The 19,067-nt window shown below is 41.7% G+C and overlaps 1 protein-coding gene across 2 annotated transcripts; it reads left to right on the top strand.

The window, feature by feature from the left end:
• The first annotated feature begins 11,753 nt into the window (after positions 1–11,753).
• On the top strand, positions 11,754–13,261 carry IQCF2 (IQ motif containing F2). 2 transcript variants are annotated; one of them, XR_001001465.1, is made up of 3 exons: positions 11,754–11,862; positions 11,995–12,087; positions 12,827–13,260. XR_001001465.1 is itself a non-coding variant. In XM_011938971.1 (3 exons), exons 1-3 carry the CDS (start codon positions 11,804–11,806, stop codon positions 13,205–13,207), a joined length of 492 nt encoding a protein of 163 aa, XP_011794361.1. In that variant the 5' UTR covers positions 11,766–11,803; the 3' UTR covers positions 13,208–13,261. The 2 variants fall into 2 exon arrangements, 1 of the variants encoding a protein (XP_011794361.1); XM_011938971.1 differs by having other exon boundaries at positions 11,766–11,821; positions 12,827–13,261.
• The last annotated feature ends 5,806 nt before the right edge of the window (positions 13,262–19,067 follow it).

Here is a 19,067-nt window from a genome sequence, read left to right as displayed (position 1 = left end):
GATAACTGGGCATTTTAAAGGGAGAATGAGGGAGGGGGCTAAGCAAGGACTCAGTAGAGTCAGGGAAAGGAAAAATTACAGAAAGCAGTAAGGTGCAGGGGTGGGGGTTGGTCCATGTGAAGCCCATCTAGGTTTGCTAACTGGTAGTTCCTTCTGTGAGCGGAATCTAATAGAAAAACATCATCCTAGATGGGAAAGCATTTGTTTAGAAAATTACAAAAACTGAATTGTAAAGGGAAATAGATGCATTTGACCATGTCAAAATTTAAGACATCTTTGGAATAATATCAGACAGAGCAACTTAAAAGAAATAATTTTTATAAACACATAGTAAAAGAAACAATAAGGCAATTAAAATGGTACACTAACAGATATCTACTTAACACAAAGGAAGGCAGTGATGGAAGAATAGGAAACACACACACACACGACCTATAGAAACAGACAGCAAAGTGGAAGAAGTTCTTTTTCGTTGGTAATTATATTAAATTAAAAGTAAAACACAGAGATTGACAGAATGGATAAAATACGTGATCCAACTATAATTAAGTATAAGAAACTGGTTTTAGATTCAAAGACACAAATGGGTTGAAAATAAAGAAATGGAAAAAGATATGCTTTGCAAACAGCAACCAAAACAAAGGTGAAGAAACTATACTAATATTAAACAAAACAGATTTTGAGACAAAAATTGTTACTAGTGATAAATAAGGACATTATATAGTGACAAAAGGGTAAGTTCATCAAGAAGATAAATACGGCCGGGCGCGGTGGCTCAAGCCTGTAATCCCAGCACTTTGGGAGGCCGAGATGGGCGGATCACGAGGTCAGGAGATCGAGACCATCCTCGCTAACACGTTGAAACCCCATCTCTACTAAAAAAAATACAAAAAACTAGCCAGGTGAGGTGGCGGGCGCCTATAGTCTCAGCTACTCAGGAGGCTGAGGCAGGAGAATGGCGTGAACCCAGGAGGCAGAGCTTACAGTGAGCTAAGATCCGGCCACTGCACTCCAGCCTGGGCAACAGAGCCAGACTCCGTCTCAAAAAAATTAAAAAGAAGATAAATACATATGCATCTAACGGAGCACCAAAATACGTGAAGCAAAAACTGACAGAATTAAAAAGAGAAATAAATAATTCAACAATCATAGATGGACAGTTTAATATTGCATTTTAACAAAAGATAGAACAACTAGACAGAAGATCAGCAAGGAAATAGAAGACTTGAAAATCATGATAAAAACCGACTATGCCTAATAGACCTCTATAGAATACTCTATCCAACAAGAGCAGAATATGCATTCTTCTCAAGTACACATGGAACATTCCCCAGGATAGAACATGTTAGAACAAATCTCAATACGTTTTTTAAAAATTGAAACAAAATATCAGATATGTTATCTGACAATAATAAGATGAAATTAGAAATAAATAATGGAAGAAAATTTGGAAATTAAACAAAACATTGCCAAGTAACTAATGGATCAAAGAAATTCAGAAAATATTTTGAGATGAATGAAGACAAAAACTCAACATACTGAAACGTATCGAATGCAGCAAAAGAAGTGCCCAGAGGGAAATTTACAGCCATAAACACCTATATTTTTAAAAAGGAAAATGTACAAATAAATAACCTAACCTTCTACCTTAGAAAACTGGAAAAAGAACACACTAAACCCAACACAAACAAAAGAAATAAAATAATAAAGGTTAAGGCATAAATAAAGGATAATTTTAAGATCAAAAAAGAAGGTCAATGAAATGAAAAGTTGGTTCTTTGAAAACAAAATTGACAAAACTTTAGCTAGGCTGAGCAAGGAAAAAGAGGGAAAGACACAAATTACTGAAATCAGGAAGGAATAGGGGAATATTACTACCAACCTTACAGAAATAAAAAGAATTATAAAAGAATATTACGGTGAATAAAATGGACAATTCTGTGCCAACAATAGATATAATAGATGAAAAGAACAATTTCCTAGAAAGACACAAACTACTAAAACTGACTCAAGAACAATAGAAAAATATTAATAAATCTATATCAAAGAAGTAAGGAGACTAAATTAGCAATAAAGCAACTTCCCACAAAGAAAAACCCAAAACCACATTGCTTCATTGGTAACTTCTACCAAAGTTTACATAACAATTAATGCCAATTTTTCACATACTCTTCCAAAAAACACAAGAGGAGGGAACACTTTCCCACTCATTCTGTGAGGTTAGTATTACCCTGATACCAAACTTAAACAAGGACATCACAAGAAAAGGAAACTACAGACCAATATTTCTTATGAATAAAGATGCAAAAATTATCAACAAAATATTAATAAACCAAATACAGCAGCTTATAAATAGAATTGTTATACCATACCCAGGTGAGATTCATCCAAGGGATGCAAGATTGGTTCAACAAACAAAAAAACAATTATTGTGCCACCATATTAATAAAACAAAGAAAATATCCCATTAATCATCTCAATTGATACATTAGAAAAAAACTTTAGACAAAATCTACTACCATTTTATTGTCAAAAAACAGAAATAAAAAAAAGAACTGGACAAACTAGGAATAGAAAGGAACTTCCTCAACCTGATAAGGGGTACCAGTGAAAAATTCATAGCTAACATTGAGAGGTGAAGATGGCTGGGCTTCTGGGCTGGGTGGGGACTTGGAGAACTTTTCTGTCTAGCTAAAGGATTGTAAACACACCAATCAGCACTCTGTAAAAATGCACCAATCAGCACTCTGTGTCTAGCTAAAGGTTTGTAAATGCACCAATCAGCACTCTGTAAAAATGCACCAATCAGCACTCTGTGTCTAGCTAAAGGTTTGTAAATGGACCAATCAGCACTCTGTAAAATGGACCAATCAGTGCTCTGTAAAATGGACCAATCAGTGCTCTGTAAAATGGACCAATCAGCAGGACATGGATGGAGCCACATAAGGGAATAAAAGCTGGCCCCCTGAGCCAGCAGCCGCAACCTGCTCAGGTCCTTCCACAGTGTGGAAGCTTTGTTCTTTTGTTTTTCACAATAAATGTTGCTGCTGCTCACTCTTTGGTTCCACCCTACCTTTATGAGCTATAACACTCACTGCAAAGGTTTGAGGCTTCATTCCTGAAGTCAGCAAGACCATGAACCCACTGGGAGGATCAAACAACTCTAGATGTGCCACCTTTAAGAGCTATAACACTCACTCCAAAAGTCTGCGGCTTCACTCCTGAAGTCAAGCAAGACCACAAACCCACTGGAAGGAAGAAACTCCAGACACATCTGAACATCTGAAGGAACAAACTCCAGAAACGCCATCTTTAAGAACTGTAACACTCACTGCAAGGGTCTGTAGCTTCATTCTTGAAGTCAGCAAGACCAAGAATCCACCGGGAGAAACCAATTCCAGACACATTTTGGCGCCCAACATGGAGCTATCACTTGTTACCAAGTGGTGCATACCATCGGACCCCTTTCACTTGCTATTCTGTCCTATTGTTCCTTAGAATTCGGGGGCTAAATACCGGGCATCTGTCAGCCAGTTAAAAGCGACTAGTGCGGCCACTGGACTAAAGACACAGGTGTCAGGCTTTCTGGGAAAGGGCTCTCTAACAACCCCTGACTCTTCAGAATTGGGAGCGTTAGTTTGCCTGGAACCAGCTTCCACTTTTCCTATACTTCTGGGCTGAGCCAAGGGTCGACAAAGAGGAAAGCCATTCAACTCCGGGGTCCTGACAACAAGTTGGTTGACCCTGCGGCCATAAGCAGAACTCTCAAAGTCATGTTGCCCAAGCGAGACTCGCGCATCTATCCTATCTATGCTGACTCTTGCCTCCTGGGTCCTAATGCTTGTCAGACAAACTTCCTCTTGCCTCTCTTCTCTGAGGCTAGTCCTGCTTCTAAAAGCCACTCCCTGTCTCTGGTACTTTTCTAGTTCCTCCTATAAAAATGATTTCTAGGATAAACTCCAGGACTCTGTTACCTTCTTTAGGTACCTGGGCTCACCTATCAGAAAGATAATTTTTGCCCAAAGCCCCATCAGGGCAGGGGACTATCTTATCTGGAATTTTAGGATCCCTTCTCAGACTAACAGGCCTAACAAAAGCTATTCCAGAAGCTAGGATATGGGGAGCTTCAGAAATGATATCCTTCCTATTCATATAAGTGAGGACAAAAAGGCATCACTCTTCCAACTCTGGAGATCCCTCCCCTCCCTCAGGGTATGGCCCTCCACTTCATTTTTAGGGCATAACATCTTTATAGGACAGGGGTAAGGTCCCAATACTAACAGAACACTTAGGACTCTAACAGGTTTTCAAGATTGCGTTGGTAAGGGCCACTAAATCCAATTTTTCTCAGGCCTCTTTATGGTCTAGGAGGACAGGCAAGGGTGCGGGTTTTCAAGAATGCATCACTAAGGGCCACTAAATCTGACATTCCTTGGTCCTCCTTGTGGTCTAGGAGGAAAACTAGTGTTTCTGCTGCTGCATCAGTGAGCACAACTATTCCGATCAGCAGGGTCCAGGAACCGTTGCAGGTTCTTGGGCAAGAGGTGTTTCTGCTGCTGTTTCAGTGAGCGCAACTACTCCGATCAGCAGGGTCCAGGGACCATTGCAGGTTCTTGGGCAGGGGGAGAAACAAACAAACCAAAACCACAGGTGGTTTTGTCTTTCAGATGGGAAACACTCAGACATCAACAGGCTCACCCTTGAAATGCATCCTAAGCCATTGGGGCTGATTTGACCCACAAACCCAGAAAAAGAGGCAGCTCATTTTTTTCTGCACTATGGCTTGGCCCCAGTATGCTCTCTCTTATGGGGAAAAGTAGCCACCTGAGGGAAGTAAAAATTACAATACTATCCTGCAGCTTGACCTTTTCTGTAAGAGGGAAGGCAAATGGAGTGAGATACCTTATGTCCAAGCTTTCTTTTCACTGAAGAAAGTTTGCTTATACAACTATGCAAAGCTTGCAATTTACATCCCACAGGAGGACCTCTCAGCTTACCCCCATATCCTAGCCTCCCTATAGCTCCCCTTCCTATTAATAATGATAAGCCTCCTCTAATCTCCCTTGCCCAGAAGGAAACAAGCAAAGAAATCTCCAAAGTACCACAAAAAGCCCTGGGCTATCGGTTATGTCCCCTTCAAGCTGTAGGGGGAAGGGAATTTGGCCCAACCTGGGCACATGTCCCTTTCTCCCTCTCTGATTTAAAGCAGATCAAGGCAGACCTGGGGAAGTTTTCAGATGATCCTGATAGGTACATAGATGTCCTTCAGGGTCTAAGGCAAAAGTCTGATCTCACTTGGAGAGATGTCTTGCTATTGTTAGATCAAACCCTGACCTTTAATGAAAAGAATGGGGCTTTAGCTGCAGCCTGAGAGTTTGGAGATACCTGGTATCTTAGTCAAGTAAATGATAGAATGACATCTGAAGAAAGGGACAAATTCCCTACTGGTCAGCAAGCCATCCCCAGTATGGATCCCCACTGGGACCTCAACTCAGGTCATGGGGACTGGAGTTGTAAACATCTGTGACCTGTGTTCTAGAAGGACTAAGGAAAATTAGGAAAAAGCCCATGAATTATTCAATGATGTCTACCATAACTCAGGGAAATGAAGAAAATCCTTCTGCTTTTCTCGAGCAGCTATGAGCCCTGGGCCCTGAACAAAATCTGGAGGCATTATTAAACTTGGCAACCTCGGTGTTCTATAATAGGGACCAAGAAGAATAGGCCCAAAAGGAAAAGTGAGATCAGAGAAAGGCTGCAGCCTTAGTCATGACCTTCAGACAAACAAACCTTGGTGGTTCAGAGAGGACAGAAAATGGAGCAGGCCAATCACCCAGTAGGGCTTGTTACCAGTGTGGTTTACAAGGACACCTTAAAAAAGATTGTCCAATGAGAAACAAGCTGCCCCCTCACCCATGTCCGCTATGCCGAGGCAATCACTGGAAGGCACACTGCACCAGAGGACAAAGTTTCTCTGGGTCAGAAGCCACCAACCAAATGATCCAACAACAGGACTGCGCATGCCTGAGGCAAGCACTAGCTCATGTCATCACTCTCACGGAGCCCCAGGTACGTTTAACCATGGAGGGCCAGGAAATTGACTTCCTCCTGGGCACTGGCACAGCCTTCTCAGTGTTAATCTCCTGTCCCAGACGACTGTCCTCAAGGTCCATTACCATCCAAAGAATCCTGGGACAGACTGTAAGCAGGTATTTCTCCCACCTTCTCAGTTGTAACTGGGAGACTTTGCTCTTTTCACATGCCTTTCTTGTTATGCCTGAAAGTCCCACACCCTTATTAGAGAGGGATATATTAGCCAAACATGAAGCTATTATCTACATGAATATGGGGAACAAGTTACCCATTTGTTGTCCCCTGCTTGAGGAGGGAATCAACCCTGAAGTCTGGGCATTGGAAGGAATGAACTCAAGCTCCAGCTTTAAGCCTTCCCACAGGACATAACTTCTCTTTATATGTCACAGGGAGAGCAGGAATGGCTCTTGGAGTCCTTACTCAGACTCGTGGGACAACCCCACATCAGTGGCATACCTAAGTAAGGAAATTGATGTAGTAGCAAAAGGCTGGCCTCACTGTTTATGAGTAGTTGCGGTGGTGGCTTACTGTCAGAGGCTGTCAAAATAATACAAGGAAAGGATCTCCCTGTCTGGACTACTCACGATGTAAATGGCTTACTAGGTGCCAAAAGAAGTTTATGGCTATCAGACAGCCACCTGCTTTGACACCAGGCGCTACTCCTTGAGGGACCAATGCTTCAAATATGCATGTGTGCAGGCCTCAACCCTGCCACTTTTTTCCCAGAGGATTGGGGAACCAATCGAGCATGACTACCAACAAATTATAGTCCAGATTTATGCCGCCTGAGATGATCTCTTAGAAGTCCCCTTAGCTAATCCTGACCTTAACCTATATATCGATGGAAGTTTATTTGTGGAGAATGGGATGCAAAGGGCAGGTTATGCCATAGTTAGTGATGTAACTGTACTTGAAAGTAAGCCTCTTCCCCCAGGGACCAGCACCCAGTTAGGAGAACTAGTGGCACTTACCCACGCCTTAGAACTGGGAAAGGGAAAAAGAATAAATGCGTATACAGATAGCAAGTATGCTTATCTAATCCTACATGCCTGTGCTGCAATATGGAAAGAAAGGGAGTTCCTAACCTGTGGGGGAGCCCCCGTTAAATACCACAAGGAAACCATGGAGTTATTGCACACAGTGCAAAAACCCAAGGAGGTGGCAGTCTTAAACTGCCAAAGCCATCAAAAGGAGAGGACAGAACAGCAGCATAAACAGCTGATAGAGGGAGGGAAAGACCAGCAGAAAGGAAAGAGAGAAAGAGACAGAAAGTCAGAGAGAGAGACAGAGAGAGGAAGAAAGAGACAAAGAGGGAGTCAGAAAGAGAGAGACAAAGAAGAAGTCAAAGAGAAAGAGAGATAGAAGTAGTAAAGAAAAAACAGTGTACCCTATTCCTTTAAAAGCCAGGGTAAATTTAAAACCTATAATTGATAGTTGAAGGTCTTCTCTGTAATCCTATAACACTAATACCACCTTGTTTTCAGTGTAAACAAAGGTGTAGCCCAAAAGCACTGAGGCCACTGACAACCCGTAGCCTTCCTATCAAAAATCCTTAACCCAGCAGACTTCATAACAGGGGATCCAAATCTTAATTAATTACCATACAAAGGTCCGACCAGATCTAGGAGGAACTCCCTTCAGGACAGGAGATAGATGGTTCCTCCCAGGCGATTAAGGAAAAAAGACACAATGCATATTCAGTAAATGATAAGGAAACTCTTGTAGAAGCAGAGTTAGGAAAATTGTCTAATAATTGGTCTGCTAAAATGTGAGAGCTGTTTGCACTCAGCCAAACCTTAAAGTACTTACAGAATCAGGAAGGAGCCATCTATACCAATTCTAAGTTAATATGGACTGAACAAGGCCTTATTAATAACAAAGAATAATTGAAATCCCAAACTTACAAGGTTTTCAACAAAAGTAAAGTTTGCTAAAAGTTAACAGTGTAAACATATATTATCCTAACTTCTGATCTTGTGGAAATCAGACCCTGTTGCTACTCCTCAAAACTCAAGTCTGTCAGCACAGAGTCATACAACTAATACCCCTACTTATAGGGTTAGGAATGGCTACTGCTACAGGAACCAGAATAGCCAGTTTATCTATTTCATTATCTTACTACCACACAGTATTCAAAGTATTTCTCAGACAGTTTGCAAGAAATAATGAAATCTATCGTTACTCTACAATCCCAAATAGACTCTTTGGCAGCAGTGACTCTCCAAAACCACTGATGCCTAGACCTCCTCACTGCTGAGAAAGGAGGACACTGCACCTTCTTAGGGTAAGAATGTTGCTTTTACACTAACCAGTCAGGGATAGTACAAGATGCTTCCCAGTGTTTACAGGAAAAGGCTTCTGAAATCAGGCAACACTTTTCAAACACTTATACCAGACCCTTTCTAGGTCCCATGGCAGCCATCTTGCTATTACTCACCTTCAAGCCCTGCAGTTTTAACCTCCTTGTCAAATTTGTTTCCTCTAGGATCAAGGCCATCCAGCTACAGATGGTCTTACAAATGGAACCCCAAATGAGCTCAACTAACAACTTCTACCAAGGACCCCTGGACCAACCTGCTGGCCCTTTCACTAGCCTAAAGAGTTCCCCTCTGGAGGACATTACAACTGCAGGGTCTCTTTTTCGCCCCTGTCCAGCAGAAAGTAACTAGAACGGTCATCACCCAATTCCCAACAGCAGTTGGGTTGTCCTGTTTACAGGGGGGATTAAGAGGTGAAGCCAGCTGGGCTTCTGGGTCAGGTGGGGACTAGGAGAACTTTTCTGTCTAGCTAAAGGATTGTAAACACACCAATCAGCGCTCTGTGTCTAGCTAAAGGTTTGTAAATGCACCAATCAGCACTCTGTAAAAATGTACCAATCAGCACTCTGTAAAATGGACCAATCAGCAGGACGTGGGCAGGGCCAAATACGGGAATAAAAGCTGGCCACCCAGAGCCAGCAGTAGCAACCCTCTTGGGTCTCCTTCCATGCTGTGGAAGTTTTGTTCTTTCACTCTTCACAGTAAATCCTGCTGCTGCTCACTCTTTGGGTCCACACTACCTTTATGAGCTGTAACACTCACTGTGAAGGTCTGCGGCTTCACTCCTGAAGTCAGCAAGACCATGAACCCACTGGGAGGAACAAACAACTCTGGACACATCACCTTTAAGAGCTGTAACACTCACTCCAAAGGTCTGCTTCACTCCTGAAGTCAAGCAAGACCACAAGCCCACTGGAAGGAAGAAACTCTGGACACATCTGAACATCTGAAGGAACAAACTCCAGACACACCATCTTTAAGAACTGTAACACTCACTGCGAGGGTCCGCGGCTTCATTCTTGAAGTCAGCGAGACCAAGAACCCACTGGAAGGAACCAGTTCCAGACACAACATCATACTTACTGGTGAAGTACTGAAAGCTTCCTCCGTAAGATCAGGAGCAAGACAAAAATGTCCACTCACCACTTGTATTCAACATTGTACTGGAGATTCCAGTCAGAGCACTTAGTCAAGAAAATTAATAAAGACATACAGATTAGGAGAGAAGAAGTAAAACTCACTATTTGCAGATTATATGATTCAAGGTTGCAGGATATAAAATCAATAACAAATAATGGTTGTATTTCTATATCAGCAATGAAAAAGCCAAAAATGAAATTAAGAAAACAATTTCATTTACAACAGCATCAAAACAACTACAATACTTAGGAATAAATTTTACACAAAAAGGGCAAGATTTGTACACTGAAAACTCCAAAATGTTGTTGAAAGAAGTGTAAGAAGACCTAAACAAATTAAGACATCTGTGTCTGTAGGTTAGAAGACTTGATATTGCTAAAATGACAATATTCCCCAAATTGATCTACAGATTCAGCATAATTCCTATCAGAATTCAGCAGACTTCTTTTGCAGAAATTGACACGCTGGTTCTAAAATTCATATGGAAACTCAAGGGACTCAGAATAGCCAAAGCAATCTTGAAAAAGATAAACAAAGTGGGAGTACGCATGCCTCCTGATTTCAAAACTTACCACAAAGCAACAGTAATCAAACCAGTTTGGTGCTGGCACAAAGACAGACATATAGGTCAGTGAAATAGAATTGAGAGTCTGAAAGAAACCCATATATCTATGGTCAATTTAATTTTGACAAGGGTGCCAAGCCCATTCAATGGAAAAACTATTGTCTTTTTGACAAATTATGCCAGAACAACTGGACATCCACAATCAAAGAATGAATTTGAACCTACCCTCACTCCATGCACAAAACTTAAAAGGGATCAAAGATCTAAATGTAAGAGCTAAAGCTATAAAACTCCTAGAATTTTAAATTGGCCAGGTATGGTGGTTCTCACCTATAATCCCAGCACTTTGGGAAGCTGAGATGGGAGAATCACTCAAGCCCAGGAGTTTGAGACCAGCCCAATCAACATAGTGAGATCCCATATCTAAATAAATACATATTTTAAAAAATAAAAGAACAAAAAATGAAAACAATAAGTATCCAGGCATGGTGGCATGTGCCTGTAGTCCCAGCTACTCAGGAGGCTGAGGTGGGAGGATCACCTGAACCCAGGAAGGTCAAGGCTGCAGTGAGCCAAAGTTGTGCCACTGCACTCCAGCCTGGACAACAGAGTGACACCCTATCTCAAAAAACGAAAAAGAAAGAAAGAAAATCATTTTCTCTTAGTGTTCAAATTTGTCACCATTAATATTTCCTTGTATTTATTTAAATTTCCCTGTGGCTATTTCACCTTTTTTATTCCACTTCGTTCTCTTTCTTGATTACCCAGGTTGGTGAACTATGTATCTTTAAAACTAGTCTTGTCAGAACACTCTTTTAAATTTATTTTCCACTACCCATCTTTGTTTTCTATGTCATTAATTTAAGTTTTGATCTTTATTTGACTGCTTTCTGGATTCATCTGGTGTATCTTTTTCTAGTTTCCCAAGGCATTGTGAGGCACTGAGTCAAGGGAAGACAGGAAGTGCTAAATCTCACCAGACACTGGAGAGTGATATGGGAATGCACCATCATGATCCTCCCTGCTTTGCCATGCCGCTGATAATGACAAGGGACTGTGGATGGACTTCACATGAGGAGAGCCCTGCTATGGAATGGCACTCAAGTGCTCTATTTTTCCACCCTCAGCTCTGACACATCTCTGACAGTAGGCAAGTAGACAGGTGGTACTGAGGAGAGAGACCATTTCTCTTACTATCTCCTGTCTCTGAAGAGAAGGAGGAAGTAAAAGCTGAAGAACAACAGGAATGAAGTCAGTGGCAAAACCAACCAGTGCCACTGACCAGGCCTGAGGTTTAAAGATTAACCCCCTACTCTAACCACATGTGCTCTCAATCTATCAAAACTCTTTCACGTGGATCCCTTAGAGTTGAAAGCTCTTAAAAGGGTCAGGAACTCTTTCTTCGGGGAGCTCAGTTCTTGAGACACAAGTCTGCCAAGATCCCGGCCAAATAAAGCCTCTTCCTTCTTTAAACCAGTGTCTGAGGGGTTTTGTCTGCAGCTCATCCTGCTATAGTACAAGTTCCCCTAGAGTTTATTTCTGACAGAGACCCATCTCTGTGGCAGATGCCCCAATCCCTATGTCACAATGCAATTGTCAATTCAGAGGTCTCTCCTCACTCATGTTACTCATGCCAGACCTTGGGAAGCAGAGAAATCAGGGCTAATGAACCATCTAAGGACAGGCCATGAGGGTTCGATTTTGTGTAAGAGACATGGCCAGATCTATTAGGTGGACCAGGGGTGGGTGGGTATCTCCCTGGGCTTTACAGGACTTGAGAAAAGAGAGGATGTTAAAATAGTAATTGTCTTTGTATAGCGCCATAGAGAGAAACAGTCTTAACTCATTTATGTATTTCCCATTTAATTCTGATGACAGACCAAAGGCAATTTAATTTTAATTATAATTGAGGATGTCGAAGAAAGCATTGAATGGAAGACAGTGCAGAAGAAAAAACAGCACAAAGTCAAGGTGAGAAGAATTCCATGTAGTTAAGAGAAATCCAGAACATTTATATCTACATCATGAGGTGTGGGACTTTGCCTCTTATGGATCCAGAGTCTAATTAGGAGTCAATTCAATGTTGGCTCATTTTTCCTCCATCCCCTTCTCAGCCTGGGCTGTCTGTATCTGGGCCTGACTGAGACATTAAGAGTGATTGGAAAGAATGAAAACCATCAAGAAATGCATGAGGCTGAGAGGTGAGAATGTGAGAACTTGGAATTAGAGAGTAGACTATTCAAAATATGGAAAGACTTGGAGTAGAACATGTGGTCAGGGTATTGAAAACCTACCACAGTATTGAAATATGGTCGTGGCAGACAGAAATCAGCCTGTGGTGGTTTGGGGCTAGAATTAGCAGAGAATTACCAGCCAGAAGGTTATGAGGCCTTTCCAAACCCAGTGTGGCTAACAAGGTCCTGCACATCGCTAATGCACCCTTCTAGTTACTAATGGTTTTTCCCTTGATCCATGCACTGCAGAGATAGTCTGGAGAAGGACTCTGTGACTCTGAGATTGAGATGATGTGTTCACAGTGGCAGAGGAAGGTCACCACCAGGTCTGCTGGCTCCTAGTCAGTGTCCTGCTAACTCCCCTGAACTCTGAGGAAGGGCTGTGTGTTGAGAGAGAAAATCCAGGCTCCTTCCAGGAAGATCCTAGAAGTTAGTGGCAGAAAGTTTTCTGAGTGATCTCTCTTGTCTCTGTCTAGGCAAAACTTAGAATAACAAAAGCAGCTGTAAAGATCCAGGCCTGGTGGCGGGGCACCCTGGTGCGCAGGACCCTGCTGCATGCAGCCCTCAGGGCCTGGATAATTCAGTCCTGGTGGCGGATGACGCTGTCCAGGGTGCTGGAGAAGAAACGGCAGGCAGCTCTGATCGCCTACGCAACCAGAGAGAGGGCAGTGATCAAGCTCCAGTCTTTGGTCCGTATGTGGCGCGTCCACTGGCGATACTGCCAGGTGCTCAACGCCATCTACGTCATCCAGGGCCACTGGCAATGCCACAACTGCCAGACCTGCGCTCTCCTCCGGGGCCACTGTGTGGTCACAGCCACTCACCTGCAGTTCCACATTGAGATCATCAACTCCTAAGGACTGGCAAGAAGGGCACTGTGTCTACTGTCCCTATTAAAGGTCTAACCTGGTCTGGTGTGTCTCACGGGCTCCCCCAGCTAATGGGATTCTTGAGACTTGGACCTTGCTGCTTCCTCTTCTCCCTGGGAAAGAATTTCAGTGAGGTTTGCCCCATGTGTCCATGGACCCTGTTTTGGACTGACAATGGCCATAGGAAGCCCCAGTCTGCCCTGATATATGACAGAGCCAGAAGTCTCAGTTCCCATTCCCAACCTTATTTTCTTCTCACCAGGGGATCTGGGAGGCAATTGGGCTCCATCTTCCTGAAGATTCTGGGCACCTCTGCATACATGGATGGACTACTGGGCTCTGCTATGTCAGCCGAGAATCAAGGTCGGCTGGGGTCTGGGATGCCTCAGTTTCCTCTTTGACAAGCACCTACATGGAATAGCAATATTTGGCTGATTCTCCCGGGAGCAATGCAGTGCAGCCCCAGGTGAAGGATAAGAGGCTGGCCTTAGTGGTAGGTGGGGCTGGGGCTAGGCATGCTAATGACTAGGTGGCGACCCTAAGGACCAGTGGAAAACAGAAGTTTACAGAAGCTCATCTCTTCTCTATAATTTCCTCACTAGTTCTCCTCTCCCCAAGGGCCATGTGACAAACAGGGCTCCCTCTGATATTACCCCTACCCCTACTCTTATCTCAATTATTGGTGATTTTATCATTGGTCAAGATGACCCTACAATCTCCTCCATTCTAACCTCAAATAAACCTTTTCTGCTCTTCTCCTCAGCTACTCACTCCCACAGTCATACCAAAACAGTGTTATTCTATGGAACTTCTGTGATGATGGAAATCTCTCTCTATGCTGGCCAGTATAGTAGCCACTAGGCACATATGGAAGTGGTGCACCTGAAATCTGCCTAGTGCAACTGAGGAGTTGAATTTTTTATTTTATTGAATTTAAATTTAAATAATCATTGGACAGTGATGCTCTAGACTTCACCATCACCAATAATTGTACTATTGTTTAAATTGCTTTTTCTAATTTTCCATTCTTTGATTATTCTCTTCTTTCAGTTCATCTTTTCAATAAGCCTAATATTTCTTCAGATATGATAAGGTCTTCCAGTTTATTGACACCATGCTTTTTTTACAGACATTATCCCTGACATGCTGTTGCATGTTTCCTTACCTAGTGCAGATTCCATGGTTAATTATCATCTCTCCCCTGCACTACCTCACTCCCTTGGCCCACTCTCATTCTGCAAACATGTATGAGATGAAGCCAACCGTCTCCCTGTTCCATGCCTACAGAATAAGGGAACATGGCTGGGACAAAACCAACAACCATGAGGCATGGTCTTCATGTATGTTCATGATCACATATCTCAACTGGACTAATTTCCCAATACATTTCCCTAGTATGTTTGCATTTATATTTTCTGAGTTGAATAATTTACACCACCTCCTCTCCAAATGTTTGTTATTTCAGTTGGAATAAATGGTGTCAGAAATGAAACCTGAAAAAGAACACTATTGGAAGGGATTGGCAATTCTTAGAAGTGGTGTGCAGGACCCACTTGAGCCCTTTGAGCTCTCTGCTTCCAAGGTTTGCCTTTTCTTCCCTGGTGAGTCTTCTCTCAGGCTGAGCCTCCCTCTTTGTAGTATTATTTTTATATTATTTGGGATCTGGTTTGGGTCATGCAGCCTTAATAAAGGACCATACATCTCTCCTTGGATGATAAAAAGACTTTTTGCCTTTTCTGGTAAGTTCTTTCTTGTATAAAGCTATGTGTCTTTCTGAATTGAGTACTCTTGGTTTCTACAGAATTTACATTCAGCCTGTGAGGCATGTTTTTTCTGGTTTGTGGAGCTCATTTAATATTTTGATCGACATGCATAGGTTACAATTTTTGCAAACACTCTTTTTTTCTTTTGAGGCAGAGTCTCACTCTGTCACCTAGACTGGAGTGCAGTGGCGCGATCTCGGCTCACTGCAAGCTCTGCCTCCTGGGTTCACGCCATTCTCCTGCCTCAGCCTCCCGAGTTGCTGGGACTACAGGCACCCACCACCACACCCGGCAAATTTTTTGTATTTTTAGTAGAGACGGGGTTTCACTATGTTAGCCAGGATGGTCTCGATCTCCTGATCTCGTGATCCACCCACCTCGGCCTCCCAAAGTGCTGAGACTACAGGCATGAGCACCGCGCCCGGCCACAAACACTCTTATACTGGTTTCTTTTGATTTGGTTTGACTCTTTTCTCTTGTTTCTGAAAATCTTATGAAAGCAAACACAAATATTCTGGATGGTGGGTGCAGGATGGCTAATTAAAAGCCACTAGGACAGTCACCACCATCTAAAGCACCAGCCTAAACTCCTGAAGTTCCCTAACAGGATTTATAGAATTTTCTTTGTTCTTGAGAGATTAATAAGAAACAGAGTGGAATTCTCAAACAATAAGGCATACCAGGTTTTCTGGGACTCCAGCTGGCTGCATACTACAGCCCACTCTTGTGAACATCTAAAAATTGATGAGCAAAGTTATTGATTTTTATTTATACTTTTTATTTTTGAGACAGTTTTGCTCTGTCACCCAGGCTAGAGTGCTGTGGCACCATCTCAGCTCACTGCAACCTCTGCCTCTTAGGCTCAAGTGATCCTCCCCCCTCAACCTCCCAAGTAGCTGGGACTACAGGCAAGTGCCACCGCACTCGGCTAATTTTTGTATTTTTGTAGAGATGGGGTTTCACCATGTTGGCCAGGCTGCTCTCGAACTTCTGGCCTCAAGTGATCCTCCTGCCTCAGCCTCCCAAAGTGCTAGAATTACAGGCAGGAGCCACCACACCTGGCACCTGATGAGCAAAATTAAATCAGGAAAAATTCAGAACTGAAATGATCAATATTCTAAAAACCTGCAATTGTAAAGTTAACATGTAGAGTCTTCTAAATTCTCGGTCTGTTTTATTCTACCTACTTTGAATCTGCTGACTTTTCTGCTGGTGTTGAGATAAAACCTACTCCTTATGGCATTCTGGTCAAGATTTTTTTTAAGCCTTAAAGGACTTTCAAATTAATGGCTTTACAAATTATAACAGCTTCATAGTAACCAAAACTTAGACCCTTTTAGAACTATAAATTTAGGGCCGGGCATGGTGGCTCATGCCTGTAATCCCAGCACTTTGAGAGGCCAAGGGGGGCAGATCACCTGAGGTCAGGAGTTTGAGACCAGCCGGGCCAACATGGCAATACCCCGTCTCTACTAAAAATACAAAAATTAGCTGGGAGTGGTAGCAGGCACCTGTAATCCCAGCTACTTGGGAGGCTGAAACAGGAGAATCACTTGAACCCAGGAGGTGGAGGTTGCAGTGAGCGAAGATCACACCACTGCACTCCAGCCTGGGCAACAGAGTAAGACTCCATAAAAAAAAAAAAAACTGTGAATTTAGGTTTGCCTGACTAATAATTGCATATGGCAATGGAATGCTTAATTGAAAAATTAGTAAGCTGAAGGAAAAGGTACTAGATAAATATTCATAAAAGTTAGGCTCTCACATTAAACAGGTCAAAATCTTGAGTTCACAGCCATGCTATAAGGCATGTCTGTCCAGCATCAAAGTTTACTTTTTCAGCCACAGAGAGGCCAAAGAGAAAAAGCTGCAAAAAATTGCTGAAATCTTTCCCCTCCTGCATATGCTAATCAGGAAACCAGACCAGCAAACAAAAGATAGATTTGTTACTAGTTCAAGACTACTTGGAGATTTTGTTTTCCTTATACAATTCAGCCAGTCTTAGCTAAAATGTAAACATGGAAAATTTAACCCTAAACTTTGAAATTTAAAAAGGACAAAAAGAAGGTAGGGGTGAAAGAAGCTTTTAAAAATCAATCTGCCATGGAAACTGCTTTCCCCAAAATTTTAGTTCACTGGCTTCATTAGAATACCTATAGGGAAAACAAAGTTAAGCCATATGAGTAGGTTCCTATTTTGTCCGAAATGTAATTTAGATCCAACTGTCTTTTATAAACCAGTGAGCTTGCGTTACTGTCTTGTGAAAAAAATTCTAAAAGGAAAGATGTGGATCTCTCTCTCTCTCTCTCTCTCTCTCTCTCCTCTCTCTCTCCCTCTGTGTGTGTGTGTGTGTGTATTTGAATGTGTTTATGTAAGTATACATGTATTGTATGTTATGTCAACATGGTAAAATCTGACATAGTCAAAAATCCCTTAAATTTGTTTTATTTAGATTGAATAAGGCAAACGGGAGTGTATATAAACTACATAGGAATTAACCCACATGCTTTTTAGTTCCCGTGACTTAAGTAAATATTTAATAAATAAGCTAATTTTAAAATTATTTGTAAAATTTTTAAATGTGTTCAAAATTGTCAGTATACATTTTTGCCTGGGTTTACTGGTCAATTTTATATTTGTCTCTCAAAGATGTTTAAGGTGTCAGAGTTTGACACAAAAATTACAGAACCATAAACCCAGCCTAAAACAGAATTATTTTTGTTCATGTAATTTTTTATCAATAAAACCAATTTAATATTGTTGGCTTAGTGAAAATAGCTGTATCTTCTAAATTACCAGCAAAATATCCATATATTTAACTTTAAGTTTCCTACTTAGGTGAATACTTGATATTCACAGGCTATAAAAATGGTTAACAAGAAAATAATTTGAGATAATGACTAGTTTGTCTAATATTCCATTTCTTGTAAGTAATACAGGCAAGCACTAAAAATAAATAAATAATGCAAATATAAGCTAGATAAATGTATATAAATGAACTTTTTATGTAATTTGACATCTTAAAGTTATGTTAAATAATAGATACCCACTAAACATTTGGGTTATTTGAAAATAAGACTAGAAAGGCCAGGCACAGTGGCTCACGCCTATAATCCCAGCACTTTGGGAGGCAGAGGCAGGCGGATCACATGGTCAGGAGATCGAGACCACAGTGAAACCCCGTCTCTACTAAAAATACAAAAAACTTAGCCAAGCGCAGTGGCGGGCGCCTGTAGTCCCAGCTACTCAGGAGGCTGAGGCAGGAGAATGGTGTGAACCCAGGAGGCGGAGCTTGCAGTGAGCCGAGATCGCACCACTGCACTCCAGCCTGGGCGACAGAGTGAGATTCCATCTCAGAAAAAAAAAAAGACTAGAAAATACTAAACAAATTGCTGAACATAAATATGAGTTTGTTTTTGGCTTCTTAAATTTTATAGAAAGCCTAAATATATTTTAGCCTTTTAATATACATTTTTAAACTATGGGGAAACATGTTTCTAAAAATTATAAAATGGTTCTCATTTATAAAATACTGACATGTGACAGACAATTCAAGATTTCTTGTTTCTAAGGTTTTCACTACAATTTAAGGTTACTAAGAGTTAAAAATTCTAATTGATGTATAATTGACATGTAAAATGTATCAAAAAAGTAAGATGTGTTTTTGATCAGAAAAATATATAAGAAAAACATTAAAATATATTCTTTATTTTAAAATAATTCACCTAATTTTGAAGCTATTTAAAGATTATTTGAAAATATGAAACAAGATAGAAAGGAAGCAGTGAAGAAAGTTACGGATATGAAGATGTAGTTTTGGTAACAAACATTAAAAAGAAACGATAAGGGGGGCGGAGCAAGATGGCTGAATAGGAACAGCTCCAGTCTCCAGCTCCCAGCACAATCGACACGGAAGACAAGTGATTTCTGCATTTTCAACTGAGGTACTGGGTTCATCTCACTAGGGAGTGCCAGACAATCGGTGCTGGTCAGCTGCTGCAGCCCGACCTGTGAGAGCTGAAGCAGGGCGAGGCATCGCCTCACCTGGGAAGCGCAAGGGGGAAGGGAATCCCTTTTCCTAGCCA

The sequence above is a fragment of the Colobus angolensis genome, unplaced genomic scaffold, assembly GCF_000951035.1.
Source record: "Colobus angolensis palliatus isolate OR3802 unplaced genomic scaffold, Cang.pa_1.0 Scaffold18, whole genome shotgun sequence".
NCBI lineage: Eukaryota > Metazoa > Chordata > Mammalia > Primates > Cercopithecidae > Colobus > Colobus angolensis.
The sequence above is the reverse complement of the archived record's forward strand: the minus strand, read 5'-3'. Positions and strand labels throughout refer to the sequence as shown.